Source organism: Pangasianodon hypophthalmus, chromosome 7 (genome assembly GCF_027358585.1).
Source record: "Pangasianodon hypophthalmus isolate fPanHyp1 chromosome 7, fPanHyp1.pri, whole genome shotgun sequence".
Taxonomy (NCBI): domain Eukaryota; kingdom Metazoa; phylum Chordata; class Actinopteri; order Siluriformes; family Pangasiidae; genus Pangasianodon; species Pangasianodon hypophthalmus.
The window spans coordinates 27,556,216-27,574,431 of NC_069716.1; the positions used below are offsets into that span (position 1 = coordinate 27,556,216).

General features: G+C 41.0%; 1 protein-coding gene across 1 annotated transcript in view; it reads left to right on the forward strand.

Moving 5' to 3' along the window:
- tmtc3 (transmembrane O-mannosyltransferase targeting cadherins 3) overlaps nt 1–18,216 on the forward strand; it is a 41,591-nt gene that overhangs the window by 4,111 nt on the left and 19,264 nt on the right. The window contains exons 3-7 of the mRNA XM_026946647.3: nt 597–815; nt 7,010–7,109; nt 9,572–9,687; nt 10,871–11,043; nt 16,756–17,008. Of these exons, the coding sequence (XP_026802448.1) occupies nt 597–815; nt 7,010–7,109; nt 9,572–9,687; nt 10,871–11,043; nt 16,756–17,008 (861 nt within the window). The remainder of the gene's footprint in view (nt 1–596; nt 816–7,009; nt 7,110–9,571; nt 9,688–10,870; nt 11,044–16,755; nt 17,009–18,216) is intronic.

Sequence of the window (18,216 nt, forward strand, 5' to 3'; positions counted from 1 at the left end):
TACTAGTAGCTGATTTGTTAATTACAGCACTGTGCACAAGTCTTAGGCACACTAATTTTTTTAGTACAAACGTTTATTATAGATGTTTATTTTCTGACTTCTAAATTATTGATTCAGTACAAAAACATTTTAGATTCCAAACATTAGTTTTTCAGCACAAAATGAAATGTTACAGAAAAATGTTTGTATGTCAGTAAAGAAAGCAGCAGATTCCATAAGAGACACTTTTCAGATAAAAACATAATGAAGGCTGCTGGGTTTCGCTGCAGAAATAAGAAGCGAGTCGACAGTCAGAGTCTCCAGAAGAACTGTGGCTGCTTCTGCAAGATGCTCAGTAACACTTCCAGCTCATTTCCTTATAAAACTGCACACACTGCACCTCAGATACTGTTATTTTTTTAAAAAGTGAAGGATCGTCACACCAAATATTGACTTTGTTTCATTTATTACTGCTTACTGCTCTTTATAGTATTTTTTTTTAATGTAGAAACATTTTTTTTGAAGGCATCTTTGCTCTACAGCGTTTCTTTGCATGTGCCTAAGACTTTTGCACAGTACTGTAGTTTGAAACTCCTCTCCCACATCTTTGCGTGCAGGAGCGGAGCCATAAATCCTACAGGCCGCTCACTGTGCTCACCTTTCGCCTGAACTACCTGCTGAGCGAGCTGAGTCCAGCCTCCTACCACCTGTTCAACATGATTCTTCACGTGGCCGTGTGCGTCCTCTTCCTGCGCTTCTGCCGCCTGCTGATGGACCGCACGACCAGCCTGGTGGCCGCGCTGCTGTTCGCCGTCCATCCGATCCACACCGAGGCTGTGAGTACTGAAACATCTCAGCTTCTGAAACATACCGTCGCCTCCGAAAGTATTGGAACAGCAATGGCAGTTCTTTTGGGTTTGAAACCAAAAGATGAATGAGACAATAAATGAATTTCAGTTTTTATTTCTTGATATTTACATCTAGATGTGTAACTCAGAACATGGCACCTTTAGGTAAAAAGTATAGGAACACATAGTCTTAAAGCAAATTAAATTAAATAGCACTTAATATTTGGTTGCACGTTCTTTGCTTGCGATAACTGCATCAAGCCGGAAACCCAGTGACATCACCAAACTGTTGCGTTCTTCTTTAGTGATGCTTTTCCCGGCTTGTAGCGCAGCTTCTTTCAGATGTTGCTAGTTTTTGGGGGGTTTCTCTTTTCAGTCTCCTCTTCAGGAGGTGTAATGCTGCTCCACTGGGGTAAGGTCTGGTGATTGACTTGGCCAGTCTAAAACCTTCCACTTTTTCCCCCTGATGAAGTCCTTCGTTGATCTGGCAGTGTGTTTTGGGTCATTGTCTTCATTGTGAACTTCCTCCCAATTAGATTGGATGCATTTCTCTGTAAATTGGCAGACTGCAGAATGTTTCTGGAGACCTCTGAACTCATTTATTGAATTACATCAGTAAAGATTAGTGAATCCTGTCCAGAAGCAGGTTTATATCAATCCACTTGTTCTAATATGTTAATGTTTCTACAGTAACAGTGCATAGACAGGGATTTGTACGGTGAATGCTCCAGCCGTAATATAAGTGAAAACTGAAGCTAACTTGTATCTTGGATGTTCCACAACATTAAAGTTTATTAAAGTGCTCCATTGCCTGATGTCTAAGCAAACACGATGAGAGAGACAGCATAGGCCACATGATACAGACCAGCCAAAGACTTTCAGCCATTAAGTTTGTTTAAGGCAGATGCATACACATGCTTTATAAAGTCAGGATCAGCTCCTAGGAATGAATGAACTCGCCTAATTCATCTGAGTGTTATATATTATATAGAGGTCTATATGTAGCTTCATTTGGTAAATAAATAACTGTGGGTGAATCTCCCTCCAGTGATTACATCCTGCCGGTGGTGTTGAAACAGGAACATGACCGCTGGAGATGCTCTTTATTAAAAGAACTTTGTTCTGGGCCCCAATTTGGAGTTTATTACTTTATTGTGGAATTTATATGAGTCCTGTTCCAGCTATGGGCCTCTAAAATTCTCCCTAGTTCACTCAAAGAGAGCCTTGGACACGACTAACTTGCCATCCCCATGCTGTTACTTCCTTTATTGCCGGATGAATCACTCCCATTTCCCACGAATTCAAGTGCTTGCTGATTTTCTTTTTCATAGCACTGAGGAAGATATGACCAGAATGCACACATAATTAAAAGATGTTGGACGAGGGCTTGTTTACAAGAAACTGGAGAACAAAAACATGGCGAAATGATGGCTACGCCTCATTTCCTTTGATTTGCTGAATAGTTTAAACAGCTGTATTGTGTGTGTGTGTGAGTGTGTGTGTGTGTGTGTGTGTGGGGGGGGACTCTTTCCCATCTGTTAAATCAGGATTTAAGAAAGCCTGCAGCGACAAGAGAAAGTCAACGTCTCGTCGGCGTAATAAATTCGCACATGCAAGAAGAAAATTTCCTATAATGCTGTCATGAACGTCTCATTAAATGCGTATAGAAACATTACGAAGAAAAATAAAGCTTGGAAGGAAGTAGCAGAGATCGTTGGTGCCTCCGGTGAGTGTATGTAGCTAGTACACGTAATTTTCTTTGGTAATCTAATCTGAGAACGAAGCTAGTACGAAGAAGAGCACATAAATCAAACAACAATTTTTCAGGGTCTTATTTAATTTGTGTTTAGCTTTAGAGGTTATCTATAGCTAACTAAACTAAGTAACTTGAAAAAAAAATGCTGGGCATGCCACGCCCACAAGCAGCAAAACAAGTCGATCGTGTGAACGTGGGGTAGCTGTGAGGAGTCAGCCATGATTTTTATCCTGCTGCCATGATTCTTTTATGGCCTGTGAAGTTCCTCTGACAGCCTGACATGCGTGCGGTAAGAGTCATTTCCGCGATTGTGAGAATGTCTCTGCACAGTTTTTGCTTGATGATGGTAATTTGCTACGCCAGTGATTTCTAAGAAGAAGCAGTGCGATAGGCTTTCTACTGAACTTCCTCACATCATCGTAAACAGATTTGTTAAAAATTTAAAAAGAGAAGGAATAAATTCCTATAATGATTATATATTCTGATAATTTTTTTAAATTACATTTTGCAGTGTTAAGGTTTGAGTGGAGAATGTTAACATCAGCTCAGCTGCTTCTAATCAGATTTATGAAAAATGTCTTTATGAAAATTGTGTTAAAACAATATGACGCCTGCGATATCTCGGAGAAGTGTATTGTGAAGATGTTCATCATGATATCACTGTTACGTGTCCACGAGGACCAGGCGAGAGTGTGACTGGATGTGAAAGCGGAGATGAGGTGTGCATGTGAGAGCTCTGATCTTGAAGACTTGACAAGTTCTCTGAAGTACAAATCATGATAAGAAGGAGACGGAGAGACCACGTGACCCTGAGGTTGCGTGGATCCAGTCCGGATGATGTAGTGAATAAATCTGAAGTCAGCTTCAGCCCAGCTTTATTCCTCGTGTACACAGCTGTAGTAGGTCTCTGACATTGACGTTGTACAGACACTGCGCCTGCCACTAGTCATCATTACTTCGTCCCCATTGAGAAACACCACTGCACGTCTCTGTTTCTCATTATTCTTACTGTTTTCTCTCTCTCAGTTGACTGCATCCATTCAGAATTGGATTATCAACCACTAGGCTTGAAACGATTTAGGATCGTATCCGGAATCATTAGATTCCATCTATCACGACAGCCGTCAACATAAACGTCCATCGGAGAACATGATTTCTGCAGCTACGACCAAAAACAAATGTGTTGTACAAGCACCCTAATAACCTGCTGTCTGATTCACGGCAGAGCAACAAAACCTCTTTCTCTGATGAACCTTAGCAGCAGAACGGACAGGGGAGACTAATTCATGAACGTCTTCACTCGCAAAACATAAACAGGGCTTAAATTAAGAAAAAGAAGCAGCGTGATTATCAGGGCGAATTCACAGTTCGGGAATTCCGTAAGTAATTCCGCTGCCGTTCAACCCAGAGCGCGTGCACGTGTAGTTTATACAATTCATTTCGATTTCATAATGAGCTTAGCTACAGTCGGTTTTGCAAGGATTCCTGTCCTCGTTGATGAATAATTTATTTAAACAAAAAAACAAATGCTAATGTTAGTGACTAGGAGCTATTTTTTGCCAAGCCCCGCCCCTGTTAACCCACAGCTACGCCAAATCCACGAGCCATACCGTTATCAATCATGGTTAGCATCTCACAAGCCTCAACAACTGCAAGCCAGCTTTATTCCTCATGTATACAGCTGTAGTAGTTCTCTGACATTGATGATGTACAGATGCTGCTTCTGCCGCTACTCACCAAATCAGTCCGTCCTCCAGCGAAACACTCCACTGCAGCTCTCTGTTTCTCATTACTATTACAGTTTTCTCCCTCTCAGTTGACAGGATCCATTCGGATTTGGGTTATCTTGTGTCTCACACTAGGCTTGTGAGATCGTCTTATCATGGGGTGAAGGCTTCAGCGGCTCTGACTCCGGGCGAAAACTCTGGGGACGTGGCCAGAAATACGCTACGTATGCCTTGCGCTGATTACTAGTCGGCTAATCAGTAATGTTCGCATTTTGTCCATTTTTTAAAAAAAATTGTCTTGGACGTTGAATAACTTTTTCTTAACCGGGCGTTGAAGTGATTGAAGGTGATTTCACAGTTTGGAATCTGAAACCCGGGCCCAGGAGATCTGATCTGTGTTTCTGTTACGTGTCGATTGTTCGTTCAGTCATTCGTTCGGTCAGTCGGTGTTCTCCGAGTTTGCACAAAAGAGGCTTTTACTGCAGGAACGGACATTTTTTCCAGACAATGAACTGTCTGGAATCTCTTTCCACGAATGAATCTAGAGCTGTGACTGCAGGACAGAGCGGAGACAACAGACGGCTCTGTTCAAGACTTCCTGTTCATGAATGTGTCAATAACTGTGTCTGTCTGGGAGCGTGCCGACTTCTTCCATGTGTCAAATGTCCATCGCTAGTTTCCTGCACAAAACTCTAACTCCCAATCAACAGCTTGGAATCAGAGTTTGTTGTAATGGTTATAAAAAGTTATAAAAAGATGTCTTCAAAAATAAACAGCTTAAATTCTGAAAAAGAGAACAAATTTATTGGAACCCCAATAAACCCCAATAATCAGAATTTATAAACATTTATAAACTGACTGGAAGCGACTAGACTCGAAAGTTTAAAATGTAATGTGTGTGTGTGTGTGTGTGTGTGTGTGTGTGTATATTATTAATTATAATTATCAATTAATTGGTTAGAACTTAAAAGGAGGAAAAGCAAATTCCAATAAATTTGATTAATTCTAATAATAAATTAAAAATACATTTTGCGATTGAGTACATATACAGAGTTTATAATTGTTATTATAAACATTAAAAAGATTTGATGGCTACAGAAGTAATTTGGTTAAAATTTAAAAAGAGAAAAAATGTTTTTAAAGTCACATTTTACAGTGTTAAGGTTTTGAGTGGAGAATGTTAACATCAGATCAGCTGCTTCGAATCAGATTTATTAAAACAAAATAAACTGCGATATCTCAGAGAAGTGTATTGTGACGATATTCATCATGATATCGCTGTTGCGTCGCCGTGAGGACCAGGTGAGAGTGTGAGTGGACGTGAAAGGGGAGATGAGGTGTGTGTGTGTGTGTGTGTGTGTGAGAGCTGTGTGTGTGTGTTTGTCCACGTTGACGATGTCGGTGCAGAGAGCTCCATGTGGTGGCAGTAATGGACAGCGTGTTGTTTTGGTTTGTGAGATCTGAAGGCTTTGCTGGATGTACAGCTGAAACTGTTTTTTTTTTTTTTCCAAATTAAATTAAATTAAATGAGTCACTTTGTGTTTCTTTTTCCCAAACTGTAAAGCAACTGTGGCCCTGTATTAAATAAACATTATTATTATTATTATTATTATTATTATTATTCATTATTTAATTTATGCATTTTTAATTTTTTTATTTCGTTTTTCAAACCATTTTCCTTGAACCCTGGTCTACAACAACATCAAATATCTTTACTACTTTTATATACATTTTTAATTTTTATTTCTTTCAGTGTTTATGAATATCTGCTTTATGTGGTTGCCCATAGAGCTAGGTGATACATGGATAATAATAATAATAATAATAATAATAATAATAATAATAATAATAATATTGATCGTACGCTTTTCTGAGATATACTGGATATCATGATATCTTTTTATTAAATTGTTTTAATGGTTTTATTAATAATTACAAACTTACTGGAAGCAGCACAAATTTATACATTTGTAAAAAGTGTCAATTATAATATTTTTACTGATTTAAAAAATTTTTTTTTTAGGTTTTCAGTGTTAAATATTTGTAGTTATATATTTTATTAAAGTTATTTTTAAAATATATAAAAAAATACATTTCTCCGAGACATGAAATAACATCAGTTTCTTTTTTTAAATTAATTTAACAGTCCTGTGTTGCTGGGAAACGGTTCACAAACCTAGATCCTGTGATATATATTTTGTCGTCTCGCTCCATCCCTAATATGAGAATAATTATAATAACGTTGGTTGCGTGATTAGCAGTTCTTAATTTTTTGAAATAATAACAAATAATAAAGTGTGATTGGTGTTAAAAAGCGAAGTTTTAAAAGCAAGATTTTTGCTGGCAGTTCTGTATATCGTGATGCATATTATGTATCGTGGAAATAACAAGTATCATGACATGATGTTTTTGTTTTTTTTCATCGTATCTCCCTAGTTTGCATGTTGCTCGTTGTGTATTCGTGTGTAAGCAGATGTGTAATTTGCATCGCTGACAGAAGATGTCAGAAATCAGCTGTAACTACGGTATGATTAAAAAATTTTTTATTTTAATTTGCCTTCAGGCGTATAACTTGATCGAGACGCCGTGTACCGGGTTACGGCTCACGTGTTCGCGTCTGCAGTCCAGTTTTCCTCTCTCATCAGAGACTCGCTGTTCCCGTTGTTGAGCTGTAAATTGATCGTTTCTTTCCCTGCCAGGTCACAGGTGTCGTGGGGAGAGCCGAACTGCTGTCCTCAATCTTTCTCCTGGCGGCTTTCCTGGCGTACACCAAGTCGAAAGGCGCGGATCGCTCCATCGGTAAGATTCCTCATTAGCTCTTTATTTTGTTGGTGTTGTTGTTGTTGTTTTTTTTTTAAATTATTTATTTTTATTTTCAATCATGCCTAAACAGGTTCTTCTCAGGCCGTGGCATGCTCTCGGCTTTCCCCACCCAGACAGCGCTTAAAGTCATTTTCACTCTGCGCAAACCTTTCAGCATGTACTTTTGGCACGTAGTGCTGTGAGAAGGTGCGTGTTCTCACCTCGTGAGGTTACGTGCCATTGACCCAGATCTTACAGCGTAATCATGCCAACTGATTTTTCTTTGGAAGAAAGGGGTATTGTTTTTTTTTTTAACACACCTAAATATGACATTATGTCGAGTCTTGCTGTAATCACGGCACGGCACACATCAGAATGTGTGGATTCATTTTCTGACAGTAGTGCAGCTGCAAATCACAGGTTTAGATTAATACGTCGTTATCGTTTCTATAGTAACAGCCGACTTGTACGGGTCTCGCTCCAGTCTAAACCTAAAAACATGTCATATAATCGTTTATAACGCGGTGACGTTTTAATGGAAGGAGTCTCCAGTGTCAGAGGGGTTTACGTGTTGCAGTTTCTCAGTAACGCGCAGTGTTTAGTGGAACACGTTACTGTAATTAAATTACTTTTCCCTTGAAGAAGTAAAGTAAGGGATTGCTCTTCATTTTTAAGTAATTTCATTACACTTACTTACGATGTACCTGCACTACATTCTGTATAGACTTTCAACAATTCTGTATAAAACAATATTGAAATTAAGATCTAAATTTGTCATCTAAAGACAATTTTCTAATTTAACTCAGCCACTTTAATTTCGTTAGCTGTAGGCTAGCACGCGAGATCACATCAGGTGGCTGTGAAGTTGCTCAGGTTCAAGAAGAAGCTGTTTTGAGTGGCTAAATGGAAAGATTCCCATTACTCCTTTTTTTATTTTTTTTTCGACACACGTAGACAAGAACATCACGGTTTAATGTAACTTAGGTCCTGGGAAAAACCACTATCAGCCTCTCTCTGAAGCGCTGATAACGTACTGAAGCACCTGATCCGGCGACACACACTTGTGAGTAATCCGTGTACAGCGACAGTTGAAACTGCGGCAACCCCTGGTAATCAGACGAAGCCTGATTTTACATCGTCAGTGCAGGAAGTGTCTGAAGCTGAGCTTATAAAAGGGTTGCAGGGTACGTAGTGGAAGAGACTCTACCTCTGCGCGCTGTAGAATCGCCGTCTCAAGCAGTTTTATTACTGACTCAGGAGTTGCTTTTGTTTTCAGTAGCTCTTATTATTAACCCAGTTTATATCATTTGTTTACATTTTGTCTTAAAAATGGCTTAATGCTTAATAGGCTATTCCATGTGTGACTCATTTAAAGAATTAAAAGAAGAGTTTCATTTCTTTTTTTCCTTTTTTTTTTTTTGTGGTGAAGGTCGATACAGATTTTAAGCAGTCATTAGTAACGGGTAATGCAATTACTTTTCAGACAGAGTAGTTAGTCAGTAATTTAAACACAAGGTTGATGATGTAATTAATCATTAGTTACTTTTTTGACGTAATTTAACCAACGCTGGTAACGTGACAGCAAACTTTCTCTGTTATTAAGGCTGGTGAAGGAATGAAAGTTTATAGTCGCTTTTACGTGAGAACTTGATATTGAACCTCAAATGTAACTGGAAATGGATAATGCTGTGATAAAATAAGTTAAAAAAAAAAGCCGTAATGGTGTAAGTGGAATAAAACGCTGTTATAGGAAAATAATCAACTACAGAGTGGCGACAGTAACTCTGCTCTATCACACTGCTGTAATTAACGTTGATTATTTTCCTGTAACAGCCCCACCCGGAGTGTTTTATTCCTTACTTAGATACCGTCACTTTTTTTAAAGGCTTAAACACCTAGAAATGATTCAGAATCTTGAACTGTTGCTGATCAGCCATACAAGTTCATTAATCAATAAAGTGCTCTGTCTGTCTGCCTGCCTGTCTAATCTTTTGTCAGTCTGCCTATCTGTCTGTCTTTCTATCTATCAGTCTGTCTTTTTGCCCGTCTCTGTCTCTGTCTGTCTGTCTGTCTGTCTGTCTGTCTGTCTGTTTGTCTATCTAATTGATTTCTGTCACTTTGAGTCATAATGATTGACACTGAAGAATTTGAAAACCGAAGATGAATTGAATACTGAAGAATTGAATTGCAAATGACATCATGTTATTTGTCTTAAAAAAGAAACGGATTCTCCAAAAAAAAAAAAAAAAGGTTGTCTGTGGGTGCGTGTGCGTGTCGGTGGGTGCGTGTCTGTGGGTGCGTGTGCGTGTCTGTGGGTGCGTGTGCGTGTCTGTGGGTGCGTGTGCGTGTCTGTGGGTGCGTGTGCGTGTCTGTGGGTGCGTTTGCGTGTCTGTGTCTCTGTGTGTCCCAATTCTGAACACTCTCATGTTCATTAAAGCCTGCATGTGATTGCGTTTCAGTGTGGACGCCCATCGTAGTGACGGTGCTCCTTGTGGCCGTTGCGACGCTGTGTAAGGAGCAGGGAATCACTGTGATCGGGATATGCTGTGTGTACGAAGTGTTTGTAGCCCAAGGGGTAAGATCTCTCCCTCACACTGCATTCAGAAGAAGAATAAACAGTTTGTGAAACAGCGGAGCCGGACACAGGCAGTTGTACTGCGCAGGGTTCTTCTAAAAACATTTTCCCTCCCAAATAACATTTAAATGCACATCAGAAAAGTAAAGATGTAACAATGAAGTGGCAGAAAAAAGTCTTCTTCTTCTTATTATTATTATTATTATGGACTGTAAGTATAGACTCTAAACTTAAAATGTGTGGTTTTCATTTTATGAAGATTTAATGTTTTCAAAGAGCAAAAAAACCAATAAATGAGGAGCTGAAAATCTTATTTTAACGCTAATTCGATAGGTTTTTCACCTCTGTTGTTTGTTAAAAGGATCTGGCGGAATCTTGGCCCATTTTAGCTTTGATCTTTATTCACGTTAATAGTCACAACATGCAACATGCATGTTGTCGTTTCTTTGTTTTCTTTTCCTTTAAATTGTTAGATCTGTTTATGAACCAAAATTTCGACAACATTTTCCACGACAGCTGCTTACACATCCTCGGGCTAGAGACTGCTGCAATAATTCACGGTGGAAATGAAAATGTCTAGACGTCATGGATCACTCACCGAGACCACGGGCTTGCGTTTCAGAGGAAAAATTAATTCATTGTCTGCGTGTGTTTTGGTACATGTTACTTGCGTCTTGGCAGTCTTGTTGTTTCTTGTTATTGTAAGTAATTGGGCTTTGACTGAAGCGCTTTAGGCACGCACTTACTCAGGAAAACCAACGTGCTCGCTGAAGCTATTCATCAGGGCGCAGTACACACTGGGGCCTTGTGCACGTCGTGGCAGCTCATCCTGCCCTTTTAATTACGCAGTCAAGTCACCGTCACAAGCCCTTTATATAAATCTGAAGCGAGCGAGTGTGAGTAAGCAGCTGCGGAGGCCATTTTTTCAGTTGTTTTTTTTTCTTTCAGTTAATTGTCTCATTATTTTTATTATTATTATTATTATTTCTATTATTAATGGTATAATTGATCTGTGCTCGTTGCAGCGATCATGGCATCTGTTCATGCACAGTCAAGTACATTCCTTCCAGAATAGATGATAACACATAATAGATGGGTTATTCCCAGTGATTGTCAGTGATTTATTTTCAGATCATTTATTTTGTCTGGCTTCTTCCCCTCCGTCTGTCTGTCTGTAACGCAGTTCACGTTGCCCCTGCTGATCGAGACGGCGCTGCAGGTGGTACGAGGGAAGGACATTTTTCCCTATGCGGTGCTGCAGACCTTGCTGAAGCTGGTGGTGCTGGTCATCAGCACGCTGCTGCTGGTCATAGTGCGAGTACAGGTCATCCAGTCGCAGCTGCCCGTCTTCACCAGGTGAGCTGATCTTTAATTTAAATTGAATTTATAATCCCACTATCCTGATTTATAATCCCACCATCCTGATTTACAATCCCACTATCCTGATTTAAAACTACACTATCCTCATTTATAATCCCAATATCCTGATTTAAAACTACACTATCCTGATTTAAAACTACACTATCCTGATTTATAATCCCACTATCCTGATTTATAATCCCACTATCCTGATTTATAATCACACTATCCTGATTTAAAACTACACTATCCTGATTTAAAACTACACTATCCTGATTTATAATCCCACTATCCTGATTTATAATCACACTGTCCTGATTTATAATCACACTATCCTGATTTAAAACTACACTATTCTGATTTAAAACTACACTATCCTGATTTATAATCCCACTATCCTGATTTATAATCCCACTATCCTGTTTTGAAACTATACTGTCCTCATTTATAATCCCATGATGCTGATTTATATCCCACTATCCTGATTTTCAATTCCACTATTCTGATTTAAATCTACACTATCCTCATTTATAATCCCACTATCCTGTTTTAAAACTACACTATCCTGATTTATAATCCCACTATCCTGATTTATAATCCCACTATCCTGATTTATAATCCCACTATCCTGATTTATAATCCCACTATTCTGATTTAAATCTACACTATCCTCATTTATAATCCCACTATCCTGTTTTAAAACTACACTATCCTGATTTATAATCCCACTATCCTGATTTAAAACTACACTATCCTGATTTATAATCCCACTATCCTGATTTATAATCCCGCTATCCTGTTTTAAAACTACACTGTCCTCATTTATAATCCCATGATCCTCATTTATATCCCACTATCCTGATTTACAATCCCACTATCCTGATTTACAATCCCACTATCCTGATTTACAATCCCACTATCCTGATTTACAATCCCACTATCCTGATTTACAATCCCACTATCCTGATTTAAAACTACACTATCCTCATTTATAATCCCACTATCCTGTTATACAGTCCCAATATCCTGATTTATACTGAATTTTGTTGTCTCTGTACTCGTACTCTGATAATGACAATAAAGTTGAACATAATAATCCCATAATCCCACTATGCTGATTTATAATTCCACAATCCCACTATTCTGATTTACAATCCCACTAAGATGATTTATAATTCCACAATCCCACTATTCTGATTTACAATCTTGCTATCCTCATTTATAATCCCACAGTCGCACTGTTCTGATGTATAATCCATCAGGACTCAGCGGTTAAGGCATTAGACTGCTGTTCTAAGTTTAAGTCCCAGCACCCACTATCCTGATGTACAATCCCAATATCCTAATTTATAATCCATCCATCCTGAAGATAAGAAGATAATAATAAACTAGTGTTTATTATCACATATGCAAGTTCATTCTTTCATCTTCAGTAAGTGCTTTATCCTGGCCTGAGTGGCGGTGGATCCGGAGTGTATCCCGGGAACACTGTGTGCAAGATGGGAATACATCGCAAGGCACGAGACACAAACATTCACACACTTACTGGCAACGCTACCCACCAAATTCTTTCCGGAATTCTTGAGGCATTTTTTAGGAATTCTTTTCCTTGCTAGAAAGCTGGGGTCAGGGCGCCGGCTCAGACATGACACACCAGCCCCGGAGCAAACGGAGTCGAGAGTTTAGCGCAGAGTGGCAGCTCTGCAGGGCTGGGGCTTGAACTTACAACCTTCTGATCAGAATCTTAACCACCGAGCCACCAATCTTCTACTATCCTGATATGAACCAGTGGGTTTCTGGGTAAAATCAGAAGGCGTAGGTGACTGGGAGAATTCAACCAGCTGAGTGCAAAAGTTTGTATACCCTTAGAACAACAAGAAGAAATTTTATTTGATATTTAGTGTGTTAGTTATCATAATAAGGAAACTTATTATATTAATTAATATTACTTATTATTATACTTATATTAAAATTATATAGAACATGGTCTACAATTTATTTATGGAAATACAATCAATAGTGCAAAATCAAACTTACTTGAGTATTTTTTTTTTTTTTACAATCCTAAGGAATCACACAAAGATTTTTGAATGTTAACTTGAAAATAATGTATAGAACAAGCTCTTTATGATGGGGGAAAAAAACTTTTTAAAAGCACTCAGGCGCATATTATAGGGAATGCAAATATTGGCCTCGGTTCTTGGTCTTTATCTGAAGGATTGTGTCCTCACATGTAGCCTCGAGAGCCTGCAGCTAAGAAAAACAGAAAATTTCTATAGGATATGACAAAATACTTACCATGTCAGGTCACAGTGGGTTTGTGTTACCTGCTGTTATTTTTACAGCTCGTTCAGTAGTAAATAAAAGAAGGTGTAATCTTTATAATCTGTACAGGCAATGGAATGCACAGGCTGCAAAGTTGCCTCGTAATTTAAAACTAATCCTGTCTGAATAGAACCATAAGAGCGAATTCACTCCAGTGTTGTTGTTTTTTTTTTGTTTTTTTTTTGAAAGAGCTTTAAAAGCTTAAGGCACTGCAGATTCTTGTACAGACTGCTGTATAAAATGACCCAGTGAACACTTAGATAACAGTAAAGTAGCAGACATGAGTGGCATTTCTCCAATAGAGACAACTTTCTACGGACATGTGATGACTGCCGTGTCGTTTTGACATGAAGGCATGAAATGATATTGAGACGCATGAAATGCATCAGTGCTGCCAAAATGCATATTGGCATCACAGATTAAAAGACAAGGAAATGGCATTTCTTGGAGAGTTAAATTACAAACGGCATAAATAAGTAGACAAGCAGTCGGGAATCTGTTAACCCTCAGAGGTTTATATCTGTTGGGTTTCCTCTGAGACACTGAAGCCAGCAAACAGCGTCTTTTCGAGCTGCTGCTCGTGCTGCGTCACAGGGCAGCGCAACACAGTCTGAGGAAAGCGCTGTCAGCCCTCTTCCACATACATGAGCTCACAGATGCCAGTGATTGGCTAGTTTCGCTGCGATTGACACTGGAGACAGTATGCCCCGCCCACCCAGCGAGCATAATTTTTATTTTTTTAGATAACTGTTTTAAAGGTCTCTTTTTTACTTTCTTATTTGTACAAAGAACCTGAAATGTATGTAAAACATCATAAAATATAACGGTTTAAGCCATGGCTACAGCACAAGTATATTAAGCGGGTGTGTGTGTTTGTGCGCAATTAAGATAAGACAAAAAAAGTGCAGTTTGTCATGTTACTGAGAAACCGCAAAGCGTAAACTCCTCTGTCCTGAAAACTTAGTTGCAGCTTTTTCCTCTGACTGTTACAAAGCCCTGAGAGTAGAGACGGCTTCCTGCAGCGAACGTATTAAATGCTTGGAAAAAGAAGGATTCGACTCCCTCAGATTGCTGTCAGGTGTTTGACATGTTCTTGAGCGTGTCTTTTGAAACTGCTCAGGCTGCTCTCGACGTGGTTCGTGTCCTAGCACCACTGGCGCTGTACGGAACAGGATGAGTAAACCATCCAAACATTTAAAGCTGAGTGCTTTTAATGAAACAATTTCAAGCTCATTAAAGTAAATTATACATCTAAGACAAAGTCTCATGTTTTGGGTTTTGTTTAATCGCACTTTTTATTTAATTTGGAAGAGCATGTTTTTTTAATACTTGTTCTAGGACTGTGCCAGAACATGCACTTCATTAACCGTCTACAAAGTAACTGGCAAAACAGATGTGTTCCAATGTGAAATGCTTTCATTTACCTCATACTGACTTGTGTTTTATTTTTCCATCAAACGTTGCTTTAGAAGAGCAGTTAGAAGCAGTTAGAAAGCCCTCTGTGGTCAAATCACCTTTTGTTGTTTGTGTACTGTCCTGCCGTTTGAGTACTCTGTCGTTTGTTGTTTGTGTACTCTCCTGCTCTTTGTGTACTCTGACGTCGTTGTGTATTCTCCTGCTGTTTTCGTACTCTTGCCGTTTGTGTACTCTCTTGCTGTTTGTGTACTCTCTTGCTGTTTGTGTACTCTCTTGCTGTTTGTGTGCTCTCCTGTCGTTTGTGCGCTCTCCTGCGGTTTGTGTACTCCCCTGCGGTTTGTGCTCTCCCCTGTCGTTTGTGCGCTCTCCTGCGGTTTGTGTGCTCTCCTGCCGTTTGTGCGCTCCCCTGTCGCTTGTGCGCTCTCCTGCGGTTTGTGCGCTCTCCTGCGGTTTGTGCGCTCACCTCTGCGGTTTGTGCGCTCACCTCTGCGGTTTGTGCGCTCACCTCTGCGGTTTGTGCGCTCACCTGCCGTTTGTGCGCTCCCCTGCCGTTTGTGCGCTCTCCTCTGCCGTTTGTGTACTCCCCTGCCGTTTGTGCGCTCTCCTCTGCCGTTTGTGTACTCCCCTGCTGTTTGTGCGCTCTCCTGCCGTTTGTGCGCTCTCCTGCCGTTTCTGCGCTCTCCTGCGGTTTGTGCGCTCACCTCTGCCGTTTGTGCGCTCACCTCTGCCGTTTGTGCGCTCACCTCTGCCGTTTGTGAGCTCCCCTGCCGTTTGTGCGCTCTCCTGCCGTTTGTGCGCTCACCTCTGCCGTTTGTGCGCTCACCTCTGCCGTTTGTGCGCTCACCTCTGCCGTTTGTGTACTCCCCTGCCGTTTGTGCGCTCTCCTGCCGTTTGTGCGCTCACCTCTGCCGTTTGTGTACTCCCCTGCCGTTTGTGCGCTCCCCTGCCGTTTGTGCGCTCACCTCTGCCGTTTGTGAGCTCTCCTGCCATTTGTGAGCTCACCTCTGCCGTTTGTGAGCTCCCCTGCCGTTTGTGCGCTCACCTCTGCCGTTTGTGAGCTCCCCTGCCGTTTGTGCGCTCACCTCTGCCGTTTGTGCGCTCACCTCTGCCGTTTGTGCGCTCACCTCTGCCGTTTGTGCGCTCACCTCTGCCGTTTGTGCGCTCTCCTCTGCCGTTTGTGCGCTCTCCTGCCGTTTGTGCGCTCTCCTCTGCCGTTTGTGCGCTCTCCTCTGCCGTTTGTGCGCTCACCTCTGCCGTTTGTGCGCTCTCCTCTGCCGTTTGTGCGCTCTCCTCTGCCGTTTGTGCGCTCACCTCTGCCGTTTGTGCGCTCACCTCTGCCGTTTGTGCGCTCTCCTGCCGTTTGTGCGCTCTCCTCTGCCGTTTGTGCGCTCACCTCTGCCGTTTGTGCGCTCACCTCTGCCGTTTGTGCGCTCACCTCTGCCGTTTGTGCGCTCTCCTACGCCGTTTGTGCGCTCTCCTCTGCCGTTTGTGCGCTCTCCTGCCGTTTGTGCGCTCTCCTCTGCCGTTTGTGCGCTCTCCTCTGCCGTTTGTGCGCTCTCCTGCAGTTTGTGCGCTCACCTCTGCCGTTTGTGCGCTCTCCTGCAGTTTGTGCGCTCTCCTGCCGTTTGTGCACTCACCTCTGCCGTTTGTGCGCTCTCCTACACCGTTTGTGCGCTCTCCTACGCCGTTTGTGCGCTCTCCTACGCCGTTTGTGCGCTCTCCTGCCGTTTGTGCGCTCTCCTGCCGTTTGTGCGCTCTCCTGCCGTTTGTGCGCTCTCCTTCTATTGCTATACTCTCGATGTGCCAAAAATATCATTCTGCATAATTTTGTTGAAGTTTTGCTAAAAAGCACCTTTAAGTCTAATCTCCCAGTCGAGCTCATTTGAGACCACTGCACTAGAAGCATTACATACTAGTAGATCGGGATTCTGTTGAGCAGGAGCATCTGATCAGATCCGTTTGTTGCAGGTTCGATAACCCGGCAGCCGTCAGCTCCACGCCGGCCCGGCAGCTCACCTTCAACTACCTGCTTCCTGTGAACGGCTGGCTCCTGCTCAACCCGTCGGAGCTGTGCTGTGACTGGACCATGGGCACCATTCCTCTGGTGGAATCTGTACTAGACCCGCGCAATCTGGCAACCCTGGCCTTCTACGTGCTGCTGGGACTCCTGGCTTATCACAGCCTGCGCCACGCCCACAGCTCCGCCAAGACCGTCCTCATGGTAAGGCAGATTTAAAAATGTCACGATGGCATGATCTTCACCTGACTTTACAAACACGTTGCATAATTTGTACTTACATATTACTAATAACTTAGCTTCAGTTATCTTATTCCAAGGTTGGACAAATCAGAATGACACTATTAATTAACAGACCACGGAAAGGTCATGGCTAAAAAATAAAATACAAAATAATAGAATGTGCTGGATCAAGTGCTATTTTATAAAATGTTAAATAATGATAGTGGAAGCCGTATTGTTAAACCAAATTTGCGGTGATTTAATATCATTGTTGCAAGATGTTTATTTCAGTTCTTATATCATATTACGTTTTTATTTTCTTTTTTAAATTGTCTCTTGCTTTTTTGTTACTGGAAATATTACTGTTTCCTTCTTGAGATAAGTGCTTGGGTTTAAAGGAGGTGGTCTAGACGCTGTTGGGGAAAAAAAAAAAAAAAACATCTCGGACACTTTTGCTCAAGAAAATCAACTTGAGCACGTGCGTAACACGACTCTGAATACGAGTAACTTTCCCCGCGTACATATTAAAACTTTTGGACTTAATTAGCTGAATTACAGTAACAATAATAGTCACCTTACAATAATACATGTGTGAGGAGAAAATAAGCATGATAGCAAGACTCAAATAATATTTGTACCTGCGATGCGAGAGCACATCTCATAGCAAGAAACGACCAGGATGCTGTCGCAAACATGATGTGTTGCATGAAAAGCTTGATCATAGTTGTACCCTCTCCAATTTAGCTAGCTAATAAATTTTAATTTGTGCACCCATGAGGTCATGCAGTAGTAGTAGCAGCGTTAATGCTCCACTGACAGGGGTGTTCAGTGCTCAGTGAAACGGATAGTTCAACCCCGTTCTGAAGAAATGCTTGGTTGGAGATGCTTTTCGCATATTTTCCACAACCGTAACTTGTTTCCGGGACGGGTGCTCCGAGGACCATTCCTACTGCATGCATGTGGGCGCACTTGTGAGTGCTCCAGGTTGCACTTTCTTTAAATATGTTATTCCTGGAAGCCGGTTAGACATAGCTGTGAATTTATAGGAGAATCTGTTGAACATATCACTGAGATTTCCACCTTAAATTTTGAAAGAAGCCTTTTTCTGTCTAATATGCATTGGATCTTGTGTGTAAAGCAAATGTATTTTCTTGCCATGCATACAACCAGGAAAGGCTTTAGTTGTTTTG